The sequence below is a fragment of the Boleophthalmus pectinirostris genome, unplaced genomic scaffold (assembly GCF_026225935.1).
Source record: "Boleophthalmus pectinirostris isolate CB_2022bp ecotype Guang Dong unplaced genomic scaffold, ASM2622593v1 HiC_scaffold_18, whole genome shotgun sequence".
NCBI classification, from domain to species: domain Eukaryota; kingdom Metazoa; phylum Chordata; class Actinopteri; order Gobiiformes; family Gobiidae; genus Boleophthalmus; species Boleophthalmus pectinirostris.
The window spans coordinates 17,346,309-17,360,298 of record NW_026571133.1 but is presented as its reverse complement, the minus strand read 5'-3'; the positions used below and the strand labels follow the sequence as shown (position 1 = coordinate 17,360,298).

At 37.6% G+C, this 13,990-nt stretch overlaps 1 protein-coding gene across 3 annotated transcripts in view; it reads left to right on the top strand.

The window, feature by feature from the left end:
* Window positions 1-13,990, top strand: part of tbc1d22a (TBC1 domain family, member 22a) — a 137,325-nt gene that overhangs the window by 101,204 nt on the left and 22,131 nt on the right. For all 3 annotated transcript variants that reach the window (XM_020926539.2, XM_020926541.2, XM_020926540.2), the window contains one exon: window positions 7,155-7,250. In XM_020926539.2, coding sequence (XP_020782198.1) covers window positions 7,155-7,250 — 96 coding nt within the window. The remainder of the gene's footprint in view (window positions 1-7,154; window positions 7,251-13,990) is intronic.

Genomic DNA, 13,990 nt, shown 5'->3' with positions numbered 1-13,990 from the left:
AGAATATGCACTTGTTTTTGCACATTGCTATTGCCTGTTTCTCTATATTTCCTGTGTTTTTACATGCACTGAATGAGTAACCATAAATCCAAAGACACCATGGCAAGCACCAGTGCAGTAACCATTCTTTCTCACACACCTCTGTGCTGTCTGACAGGGACCAAATTATCCCCGAAGCGTGGAGCATGAAATTAGCCTTAGCTCGCTGTGGCAGCATTAGCACGCCTGTTAACGGTATTCGGTGACATTTCCAGACTCAGAAACATGGTAGATTTCCAGGCTGAAGCCAAGATTGGCCAAGCAAAAAGCTGTTCTCCATTGTTAATAAGCATGTAAGGCTGAACATTTGCTGTTTCAAATTGCAATTTTGTTTACCCTTCATTTATGTGTACAATCAGAGTAATGTTAAAATGTTTTTCTGTTCAATTGATTATGATTATATTAGCACTATTTTGGCTATCCACCTTAAAGCCCCTGTACCCATTTAGTTCAGGCTGGAAACAGTGAACATTAGATCTAGTTCATTTCAAACTATTATCAGTTGACCAAGTTCTATACTTTTGTAACATCCCATTGTTTTCACTTCTTCTAAGCACGTTTCACCATCTTTAAAGGGGCAAAGCTAAATTAGAGAGACACAGTGTGTTGATAGCGACAGTTAGCTCACTGATTTTAAGGTTCATGATAAAAATGCTTCAGATAGATCCAGCACATTACTGTCTTATACAATGTACTGGACTGGAGCAAAACTGCTTTTGGTACAAGATTTGTGTGCAATAAGAGGGCAACGCACATCTATATCTAACTACTGCTGTCTTATAGTTGTTTTGTGAAAAGGACTGTGAGTATAACTGTTTAACTTTATTATACTTTAATTTCTTTGTACACTGTATAGATAGACAATAAACAAGTCTATAAGTAGTAATTTTATATTTTTTTTAATTTGGAGAAAATGTCAAAAACTGCCCTATGCATCGGCCTCAAGATGTCAACAGAGCTCATCCATCATTGGTTGCTATGAATTATAAATATTGGCAATGAAAAACCCATATCAGACAGTCTGTAATTATATACATAAATCTTGCTCTTGCTTGCCCATACACTTCAGCCTGTGCTACATCTTGGTTACTACTCCCTATATATTACCACACGTATTGAGATGTACTGCCTTGTAAACGTATTGTAGCAGACAGTTGCATTCTTTGAGCTTCGATCCTTTGACAGCTTTGTAAAATCAAACAGATGAGTGTTGCAGTGAAGTCAAACCCAGAGTGACTTGACTTGAGTGCGAGGGCTGCAGTGCTGAATAAGAAAAGCATTCGTCTTTGGGGAAGTGGCCCCGCTCACACTGTCTGGCTCTCCTGTCTTCTGTCTGTGGTAATGACTGGCCCCTGGTCACGGCAAACAATACCCCAAATCCCCACAGACCGGACCAGGCTACCCCCTTTCTGAATAGATTTAACAAACTCACATATAGAGAAAGCTACTCGTTTAAAATAAAGTGTGAGGATATTTTAGGCCAGTAGTTCTTCAAGTGTTGTACAGGTACCATCTTAATAATGTATAAAGGTGCACTATGTAACTTTTGATGGAGGGGCACCATTTGTTTGTCTTTATGGAGATATTATTGCTTTGCCTGAAATGTTCAATTTTATGGCATTTAACATGCCTATCTTTTATTTAACAAATATTTTACAAATACATTTGTAAGAATTGCCTTGAAAAACAGGATTTTGAGCTGGTAGTGCTACCTGCTTGTCTCCATGGACAAAATCAAATTTAATGTCATACTGTGGAACATTCCTGGCAAAGCAGTAACATCTCCATGGAGACATATTAGAAAGTTTATATCATGCACTTGCACTGCAAACACCAAAAAAATTCCATCATCATGTGCATGAGTTGCAACGCCACCGATCTGTCCATTTTCCAGTGTGCAGCACCTTGATTCATAGTAATATTCACAGAAGTATGCATTTTTTTATTCACAGATCACAGTCAGCATGCCATGAGACAACTTGCTAACTTCCCTATATTTTACATGAAAAATTACAATAAAAAACATTACATTTCCACCCATGCTGCCTCAGTCTCACTGCATTTCATATTTCTCCAGTTTTATTGTTTTTCATTTGATCTCTGTGTGAAGCCAACATTAAAACTTCAACAGAGTAAACATTTATCACTGAGTTAATGTACTGAAATAAATGAATACTACTTCTCATTTCCTTAGTGTTATATTGTTTCTGTAGTTGGCATATAATTAATTGCCATCACCAGTATACCCCCTGTATGCATCGCCCACACACTCTTTTCACTGGCACTTGAAATAAACAGGTTTCATCAGTTCAACCTGCAGACAATAGCTTTAAATAGATTTTCAAGCTTGAGTTGGAAAAAATATTTATACATCAAGATTAAAGTTTGTGTCTGAGAAGCTGATACGACAGATCCTCAGGTTATCTCACAGTTGAGGGTTAGGTAATGATTTTTTTTATTATTTTTTTTTCATATTTAGAAAGTACTGTTACTGAGTTGGCAATGTGTAGCTGCATATTGTATGTAACAGATATGACAATTTATCATAATTTGTCATCATTTTACTAGCATGTTAGAAGTTGGTGAGTTACTTTTTTTATTTTTACATAACTATCAAGATGATTAAATATTAATTGGTGAAAAGAGGGGGCCGGTGGGTGCTGCTTTGTCATTACAACTCAAACTGCTGTGTGGGCTGTCTGACTAGTCACAACCTGTCATCCCAATGAAACTCAGATCCTGATGTTTGACTGGCAAAGACGACAAGGTGAAAAGGTGATAGAAGAAAGCCAACAGAACATTTACACACACAGACACACACACGAATAGAAACAAATGTAGTGGCACCTACTGAGAATATATGAGATGTAGGTCTAAATGAAAGACATTACTTGTTACGCAAATGTTCCCAGTAGCCACATGTTATTAATGCATAAAGCACATAGTTAAAGCTTTACGTAGCATTTAGCTTTATAGTAATCATTACATTATATATCTGTTAAAGGTGCATTGCGTATCTTTCCTAGTGGAGGGTCTGTCACCTGCTTGTCTCCATGGAGATGTTATTGCTTTATTTAGAATTTTCCACAGTAGAGATTAAACATATCTCTCTCAAGGGAAACTATAGTCTACATTACAGGTCAGATCTGTGGAGAGGCAATAGAAAGACCCATAATGAAATGTTAGATGTGTTTAATGTCGTACCATGGAGCATTCTATGCAAAGTTATAACGTCTCTATGGAGACGAGCAGTTGACAGGCACTCCACCAGGCACAATGCACCTTTAACTGTAGGTACAGAGTTGACTATAAATTTTATTTATTTTTCCAGTGTTTTTTTTTTTTTTTTTTTTGACAACAGCAATGTTGTGGCTAAAAGATTACCTGGTGCAAGTCTGAACACTATAAGTTGTAGTCTATTGCTTTAGTTCTTATTCCCTTCTTCAAAGTTGACACACTTTTTACCCCCCGCCTTTTGCCCCTTCCACACCCAGCTTTGATCCCTGCTACTTGTCAGTCAGGGCATTGCTTATCTGAACCAATATGGCTGCACAAAGGGCTGGAGGACAGAGCAGACAGGAGAAGAGTCAGAGACGGGTTTCTCTGAATCACCTTCACTTCCATGACAAACTTTATTTTGTAAATCATAATAACGTGAGCCCTGGAGGCAGGGGGCAGCAGCGGGGTGCATGGGACAGGGAAGGGGTGAGATGGTGCACACCGGGACAGAAGGTCAGATATACCACAGTTGCACGGCAGCAGATATTTTTATTTAGACTGAAATATGGAAATAGCTTTTAAAGTTGTTTAAAGGACATTTAGTTTGAAAATGATGGCAGATTTTCTGTTATAGTATAGTGTTCTGTTTTTGTAGTATTAAGGTAAAACTAATTTGATGAGTTTCTTTGTAAAGGAGGTTCAGTGGGTGGGAAAATGGATTGGGATCATCATAAGTAGCCATATCAAGGCTACGTAGTAATAGAAATTTACACCAGGAGCGTCAGCGACATGTAACATAAGCAGAGCTGAATATGCGTGTATACTTTTGAAAGCTTCAGTTTACACCAGAGGCAGCAGAGCTGCTCCTGTGACGCCAACCTCTGCGTATTCTCACATTTAAACACAAAACTTTTTACACTGCTTATGTATTCAGTGTTAACTGGATGAATTATGTTGTAAATCACAATACGAAAGTTGACAACAAGAGAGACAATGCTTTGCAGCAATTACAAGCCGTATGTGCAGTGCTCGCATTAATTAAAATTTAAAGCTACTCACCATTTCACTTTGGTTGTCTGCACCACACACCATTTCCTTCAGAAGTTGTTTTTGTAAAGTTGCTCTCTGATGTCGTAAAAAGTTTAATATTTTTCCTCCATGGCTGTAAACTTTCCATAGTCCATCACGAGTTATTATCCGAGCTCCTGGATGCGACGCATGGTGTTTGAGCTTGGTTTTAGAAACGTATTTTGAAAGAACATTGTAAGTTTATTTTTACACTTTGTGCTTATTTCCTGTCTTGCCTCTGCTTAAAAGCCTGTAGATGCTCTGTTTATGCTGAAAAATTTGAACTCCAGCCTAATTTAAGTGATGCGTAGCGTAATGATGGCCACTGGACACGTGTATGACACTGCTCGTGTAAGGTGTCCAACTGGTTAAAATGTAAAACGACACCTGCACATATGCGTGTATGCCACTGCGCGTATATGCCGCCGCTGCGCGTATTGCTCTGCTGTAAATTGGGGGTTAGACAGATTTATATATCTACTTCCTCCTTTCACGAGTGAAATTTCAGTACCCCAGTTGAAAACTTAAACAACCTCCTCACTTTTATTGTAAGTACACTTGTACTTGTATCTTTACATTCCCTTGACTTCACATTTCACTGTGATTGGGTAATTCTCACTCACTCACTCACAATTCTCACTCATTTAGAGCCTTAAAGACAATGACCAAAGGAGGAGTGGGCGGGGAAACATATCTGTATTTGAGCACAGAGCTGCATTAAACAGAAACTTAGTGAATCATGATATGAAACTTTTACCAAAATAGAAGATTGTCACAGGAATAGGACCTTGATTTGAATCTTTATCGCCATATCGCCCAGCCCTATAATGCTTACAGTGACTCCCATATAATGAACTCCCATATGCCAGTCAAAGCCTCTTGTGTTGTGTCTGTCTGTGCAGAACTGTGTGTATTTGTTTGCTCTTGCTTTTGCTGTTTGCGTTTGAGTTGCAAGGTTATACCAACAAGCCAATCACCTGCCAGTTTACAACTCTCCTCCTGCTACGCTCCACTGTTCACAAACAAGCGTCCCGTCTCCCCATCACCTCCCCATACTGCCATTATTCAGCTCACACTCTATTTAAGTATTTTTTAAATTGATGCCCATACGTAAGCAGTAGGTGAAATAAGCTACCTCAGTCTGTCTTCCAAACAACAAAGGAACAGTTAATTCATTTTTTGATTCATGCCTTCTTAAGAGTGGCTTTTGGTTTAATCTCTCCTTTTTACTGTTAATCTGTTTACATCTTTTTCCTGGAGGCACATTCAATTATCACAGTGGAGAGGCAGTTTCTGTTAATTCCTGTGGAGTTATGTGTCCATCTCTCTGTTAGACTCAAATGAGAATGAGAACTAACCATTACTGTTTAGTGAATAACGTGTGTGTGGTGGTGTATTTAGCACCGTGTGGGCACCAAAGTCTGTATGCACACACACTTTATGGGGACATGCCACCCTAACAGGAACAAAAGTCAGATCCCCTGCACTAAAATCAAGTAGCTTACAGTTAAAATACTAGTTTGAAAGTTTGTGTGAACCAAGCATAAAACAGACTCATCTATCATTACATCTTTAACACACAAACCCTGCATATTTAGGCTTGAGTTATTTTCTTTCTAACCTTAAACTGTCATCTGGTAATACAGGAAGAGCTCCACTGTGTTTTTAAACTGCCCATACCTTCACCAGAATCATTTGGATGATTTCAGCTCTGGAACTGGAATTTATCTCTACTAAACAAAAGAAAACCACCACTACGTGACATCACAAGGTGGAACAGAGCATTTTGAGCTTTGGAGATGTAGACAGACTACTCAAACATGTGTGAATGAAACAAAACACAAGTTGAGGAGGTAACAAAATTCTAATATGACTTAAAGTTCACAAGAGACCTTTAATAAAACAAATTCACCTGGATATAAATTGTTTCCATATGAGCTTTTCTTTGTAACAGTCTCATTTAAATTACAAGATAGCCCTTCACGTGCTTTTGGAGTGGATAGTGTAGAAAAACATGCACATAAGTTCCTAGTACAAAGTGTATCATCTTTTCCGCTCACACCCCACAGTCCTCTCATACTTTAATTAGGGCACATTTTAATTGCATTGATTTGAAGCTCCATGTGAAAGATCCGACTCCCACACCATTGCCACAGTAAGGTGCAGACAGGTTATCACAGAGGTCACGTGGCTCTTAAGTCTGCTGTCAAAGGAACTAGTAATTATCCCACCTGCAGTAGAAAAGAACAATGGACACCTTTGTCTTGTTCTCTACATTTAACTCACAAAGTGGAAGATAATAATGTCTTTGTTTTTTTTCAATTGCTTTACCCTTGCTAAGTTGTAGCTATGTACATAACATAGCAAGTGTTGGGCTTGTCTATAGGTTGGTCTAGTGCAGTGAAAGTTGATCTGAAGTACTGCTGTAATGTAAAAAGGTTGTCGATAAAACCCAGGTGCTAATCCATACTAAAGTTCACTTTAGATGCTAGTTGTTTATATAGATACTAGTGGAAAAAATGCATATGGGAAAATTAAACTTTTTCAAAATGATCTCTGAATGGTCTAGATCTAAATTCATCTTAGACTAATTAGACATCTATTATAGTACACAAATGAGCTAGATAAACTTGCTGCAATCTGCATACAAATACACAAAGTGACCCCTGTTTACAGAAAACTGGACAACCTTTTTTAGAATTGTCCTGAGGCTCTTCCCATGATTCACACAGAAGTCTTGTATTGATTTGTATACTGTTCTTTACAGTCTCTTCTTTCTGTTGCCCAGAGCAATCACTCACCATGTTTATTTGTGTTTTTGTCATTAGGCTGAACCAGAGGGCTTCTCCCACTTCCACCTCTACGTTTGTGCAGCCTTCCTGGTGCGATGGCGGAAAGAGATCCTGGAAGAGAGAGATTTTCAGGTATCATGCGCACGCCTCCACACGGATCCTTTTTGCTCTCCTTGAACTAAATATTCATAGTATTAGAAATGTCTCATCGGCTCCAAAGTAAACAATACACCTTTACACAGTCCAGTATCAAAGAGTGCTAAACCAGCGAGACCCCAGTCTCCCAAGCCTCCAAACATATTTTTGTTCTTTCTATTGTAAACTTGGATGATAGAGAGAGATATATAGATATATAGATGTATATAGGGAGTTCATTAAAATGAAGAGACTACATGTGTGGGTTTCTTGTCATGATGAATCATGATCTTTTTCCTTGAAGCCCCCCTGCATGAACCGGAAACCTGCAGGTTCCCTTCTGCCTAAAACTGTTGCCCCTGCAAATACAACACCTATAAAATTACAAACTTTATTACAAACATTTATTTAATAGAAATAGACATGGGTATGTTCCCATACCCATTTTCCAATCATTATTTTGGATTTGGGATTAGAGCATACTTTTATACTCTTACTAGGTCTTTTGTGCTTAGTTTAGACATGGTGGAAACCAGCCCATGTAGCACAGTTCATGCATTCTTTTTTCTAGTTAAGTTGAGTTAATTGTAATTTTCTATATATTTTTTTTTGTTTCACACCAGAAGCTGTCATGATATTGACACATTTAAGTTAAGAGTGTAGAAACCCAAATATTTAGTGATGTTGTTGTGACATACTCTGTCATCTAAATACAATTACTGATCATGAGCTTGTCACATTGCAGGCTTCCAGAAAAGAGAAATTAACTTGTGTTTACTTAAGACTATAGACTCTGCTAATGTCTCACCAGTAGCAGTGTGCTGAAGCAGTGCTGAAATGGCAGTGGGAGGAAAAGATAATCACCAGGGAGATGTAGCATTTAGTAACAAGCTTAATTGGACTGTTTCTCACCCAATAAGAAATCATTGAGATGTGATCCAAAACAGACATGTTCCCATAGTATTGCTCAGTGCTGATCACCAAATTTCTTCTGAAAAGCTGAGTACTGGAAAATTAAGATCTGTAAAATTCCTTAATTTTACACTTGATTAACCATTATTGTTTGTTCACTACTGTGTCCTATGTTATGTCATGAATTTGTAGACTTTTAACTACCAATATTCTCTTGATGAAATGGTTCCCCACTGCACATGTTCAGAAAGAAATAACACACTGAAATGAATTTTCCACCTCAACATATGCTATGTAACTTCTTGATGAATAGACAGAAGAAGATAGTAGCTCTACCAGAAAAAGTTACACAGTCCACCTTTAAAGTGGAACAGTGGCTCTCATACATGTTGTAGGAGACTGTAGCATGTTCCCTCTGCTGACACTGACGCTGGTATACATAGCTGTGTCCATGTAGATAAATCTATGGTGTTCCAGTTGTGTACAGACCCAGTAGAAGACTGTCCCATGCTGGCCTACATCCCTCCCCATTACCTCCCTGGTCATTAACTGTGGGTTTAAAAGTCATTGTGAGTGCATTAGGAGATGACAGTACACAGCTGCCAGAAGGTGACTTTGGCTGCCAACTCACAGGGGGACTTGGCCTCTTAACAGCAGCAATACCAGCTTCATCGCCACATACACAAACACTGCTTTTGCCTGCTTTCATTTCTTATCATTTTCAAGTTCGTCATCACTTTTTTTTTTTTACCTGGGTATAGAACATTTTGCATACATTGCACACTGTAATCCAAATACAAATATGTTGTATTTGTAAATGTTTTCTTGATCAGTTACGTTTGTCTAAGTCTAAACAATAGCTCAATTTTGATCATATGAATAAATGGATTCATATTATATATTCTGGTTTGTCTCTACAAACACTAGAATTGTGTATTTATATGAATTAGGTCGATGTGCAAATAAGTAATATTCAATAATACTCCATTTAAAGCTGACGTATTATGCACTCAATATTTCCGGGGTTTTAACCATGCTATAGTTGTTTCTTCTCATTTACCCTCTTGAAGTTGTATTTGGAGTGATCTGTGCGTGTTTGAACAGTGTTTGATCACTACAGTTTTCTAATGAGGAACTCAGCAGACATATTTCTTTTCATTGTAGATGAAGTGTAGATGAATATTGAGATTTACAATGTCCAAATTATAAAATAATGATTCATGGGTGTCACAGATTATAACTACATACAAACTTTAATATTTGCAATAGTGCATATTATAACTAAACTTGAAAATCTTCATGTACACGTAAAATTTTTGCTTGATTTTCATCTTAACACATTAGCACTTTGTACCGCAGAAATATTCCAATCTATTAATAATGAGAATGGAGAGTGTCACAGTCCAGCGTAATTGAGGTTGAAATTTGTGTTGGCATGTTCCTTTATGTCAGGAAAACATTAAAAATGAATTGTACATTTTCATTAAAGTTTTATAAGATGTTGCCCATTCTCATCTTGGCCATATTGCTTACATCTTACATATATTCAGCAAGAACATTGTGTCTAAACCACATTCCTTCTCTTCATTAACCTCCATTGCTGCACATTAAAGATGACCTTCTCTGTAGTGGCCCTATATACTTTTACACACTATACAAGCTCCACACACTACACAGCACTAAGGGCCCTGTTGATAAAAATGAGAGCAGCCATCAGCGGAGCACCAGCATTGGGAGTTTTTTGACTATGAAAACATGTAAAACTTTAAAGCTCCATAGAGTGACATTGAATCCCTCTCATTGTGCTGTTTTTATTTATTTCAATGGCTGTCAAGTGAGTATTTCTTTGTGAGGAACCATATTATGCTCTTGCAATACTGTCAGGGGATGGGAACGTGGCAGACAACCATTTAACAAATCAAAGAAGAGCAGTATATATTTTGCAAATGCACAAACGTTGGTTCTTTTGAAAGACAGCAAGTTAGGAGATGTATTCACCTTTACCTTGTATTTTGTACCAATCAAATAAACCATTCTAATGGCTAGCATTTTATATGACATTTGATTTAACCGTGAGCTCTTTCTTTGCATCTCCAACTCAATTACTTGTGCTTTTTTAAAAATTTAGTATATTTTTTCCCAATCATTTTATACAGAATTTTGATATCTATCTCCTGAACTAACCTATAAGCTCCACTGCACTGAGTCTTGCTGTAGAGAAACCAATGTATTTATGAAGATTTTATTAAGTAAGGATTGCTCTGGCAGTATAGAAGGAAGAGCACTGCAGTAAAACAATGAAAACTGCAACTCTGTGAACTCTGGAAGATAACTTTGTGACAAGTTAAAGCCGCTTTAGATTCAAGACCTACTGAGAAGAAATGACAAAAAGCAAGTACAGTATATTTAGAAAGAATCTGTTCTTTTGTGTGTAGGTGTTACGGCCATACATAATGTGTCAAAGATTCCCAGCCGTCTTTGTTCACTGGGGTCAGTGCAAATCATTATAGAAACTTGATTTTGAGATATATTACTTTACATCTTTGTTATCAGACATAGCCTGCCAGCTAAAACTATTTTAAACAGTGCTCTCCCGTTTAGTCCAGTTCCTGAGGGAAACAATAGCATAAAAGTTATGATAAATCATCTTCCTCCATATAACTGCCACTTCTAAAACAAACTAAAGAGCCATATCCCTTATGGGTGGCACAGTGGTCCAGTTGGGAATTACATAAAGATTGGGTTTGATTCCCAGAAAGGAGCTGGCTTTTTGTGGAGTTGGCATGTTCTTCCCGTCTGCAAATTTACTTTACTCCCCTAAAATAAACAACAATAAGGCATGGTCAAATAAAACAACAAATAAATCCATTCTGCTTTTTGGACTTTTATGTTTGGCCTGTCAGTTCAGATCTCACTCTCACTGATTTGCATATGATGATCATGAGCCCTCTTTTGTCCTGTCTGCTCTTACTTACCTTGTCTCCCAACAGATCTAACATGAACTGCTCCTCTGATCTCCTTAATCCTTATGGATTCATTAATTGTCATCATTAAGGAAATCTTAATGTCACCAATTTCACCTCAAACTCCAGTCTTTTAAAAATATGTTGAAAATGTCATCTTGGTTGACTCAAATTGAGTTGCGTATTGTGGCGTGTGAGATAACGTGACTAATTTTGGCACAGATTGAATAGGGGGTTTTGAAGGGAAAAGCTCATTTCTTTTTGGCTTGTACTGTCTAATTCTTAGAGATTTCTTCTGGTGATCTACTGATCTCCGAAGTTCAGACCAGGACAAGCATTTTTTTAAGGAGCTGCAACATCCTTCAACTCTGCCCTGTCCTAAATCCTGTTCTTTTTGTACTTACTGTTTTTTGCTTCCTCCTACATGACATACTTGTTTTTCAGGGCAATATTAAACCAACAAATCCTTGCACAGTTACATTAACAATCCCATGGTGCATTTCTTATACACACCATAAATGCATCATCAGCACACATCTCATATTCCTAAGGATGATATAAGCCAATCGTTATCCCCGTAGTAGAAGAGAGTGGCATGTTAGAGGCAGCTTTAAACCTCAATATGATCAAACCAATTAAAATACTGTGATTATAGCTCAATCTAAAGTTAATGTTAATCATGCAAGTAGAAACCATAAGTTATCTCTTTATGCAAAGAGTAACAAATGGCTTTTCACACAGACAACATAAGCTACATTATATGTAATGACCTTTACTTACACTTAAGACGTTCACTTTAATTAAAATTTTCTGTAAAAGCTGTGAGAACCAAAGTGAAGTTTACTAGCAGATCATGCCAGACTTTAAGTGTTTTTGGTATAAATGCATTAGAAGTAGTAGTTTCTCTCCTTCTTTCTCTGACATCCGGTTCACACACTGACATTATGAGCACTGTTTGGGTTTCCTGTTATATGCTCAAGTCTAGCATGTCTTAAGGAGACATTGCACCAAACGTCTTGCACAAACAACTCAAATTGGGTAGAATCTATGCATTATTGCTGTAATAACCACATCTGTTAAGCCGTAATTCCTTCCTCCCCAGTCACGCACTCTCACATTCAGGCTCGGAGCAATTTAATAAAGGTTTGCAACCTGTTCTCATCAATCTGCTCATTATTACGCTGAGCTGTGCCTCTCAAGCCTGAAGGAGAGGGAGACTTGTTACCTGCCACTTACCTCACCTTTAATGGCATTTACAATGGAGTTGTAGCTGAGTATTGACTGTTTTGATTGATTCATGCTCAGTGCATTTTATAGTCATAAATTACTCACTCACTCACTCACGTACTAACTTACTTACTTCTAGTAGGAATATATTTTTTCAAGCAAAAATATATTTATATTTTTTTCTTTTTAAAATTCCTCATCAAAAACTTGACAGGTCATGTTTCATTAAAAGATGGTTAGCATAAATATATTTTAAATTGTGCTACTCATCAGAGGACGTTTTCTCTGGTTTTGCGATTTTGGGCTGGGGGAGCAGATGCGACATACATAGATGAAATTCCAGTTATGTTGGTTAGCAAGTATACTGTAATAAATGACTAACTCTTGTATAATTTACACAGTAGTTGTAAAGAGTGTTTAAACTGTCAGAAAAAAATTTTGTCTATTGCTTCTGGATGGAATTTTGGTATATGGTTTTGTTTTGAAGTTTTATGTTTAACTTCTTTTAACCCTTAACTAGATCTGACTTTGGTCTCAGATCTCTCAAAAGTGCAGCTAATTGTGTTAATGTATAAAGCAAAATGTGACGGGCAGTGATATATGACAGACTATAGTAGAATTACAAGCTTGGGGTCCTCAGAGGCCAACGCAAATGCCTGATTCACTATAATAGTTTTAATTAAAAAATGCTGGGAAAGTCATTTCAAAAGCGTAATTCATGCATTGTTATCAACGCAGAAGGGAGAAGGTGTGTGTGTGGATAGGGCTGCCTTGTTTTGCTGGGATTGGATTGGTTAAGCTGCTAAATGAAAAGGACCGTTCTCCCCAAGCAATCTGGCTTCCTACGTTCCACCTCAGCGCCCCCACCATACCTCTAAGTACAGGCCTGGACTGCGAGGATAACTTCACACATACTTGAAAAACATGCAAGGGACACGCCATTAGACCTCTTCTAATGCAAGCGCATGGAAAGAGCCAATCAACTAATTACACGGGGAAAATGTTTGCACCCCAACGATTGAGATGAGTTAAAAAGGCCCTGCTGAAGTTCAAAGAGAGAGTCAGAATAAGGAAAGGGCACTAGACTAGCTTTTTGAACGTGGCATGGATTGATCAAATTGTTTGGGGGTTATGTTTAAGGCCAGATCAGGGTGCAGACCTGAGTGAATGCATTTGAGTTTCATATGGGTGCCAACATATTATATTTCCATTAAGTGGTATTATTTTATCTGCATCAAATGAGGGTGCGGACATTTTTAACTGAGGTTACAATGCACTCTTTTGCACCCCTGTCGATCTGGATCTGGTTAGGACTATTGGGTATTTAATTTAAATGCTAAAGCACACCTTGTTTATGGGAACTGATGACTTGTCAAATGTAGAGCTCTGGATTGTGGCACAGTTAGCCTAATGATAAACCGATGGAGATTTTAAGATTTTAAATACTAAACTTAACGTTCTATATTCTGACACTATACTGTGATAAATGTATTTACCTGTAGTAACCCAGAATCTTGTTTGTTGTTTCATGGCTCCTTTGTTTACTGTGTTTTACATAGTTTTGGTTAATGCATCATTATGAACATTTTTATGTGTGCTTCCAACTGCGGATTTCAAAGGTAACGGTCCAGAGCT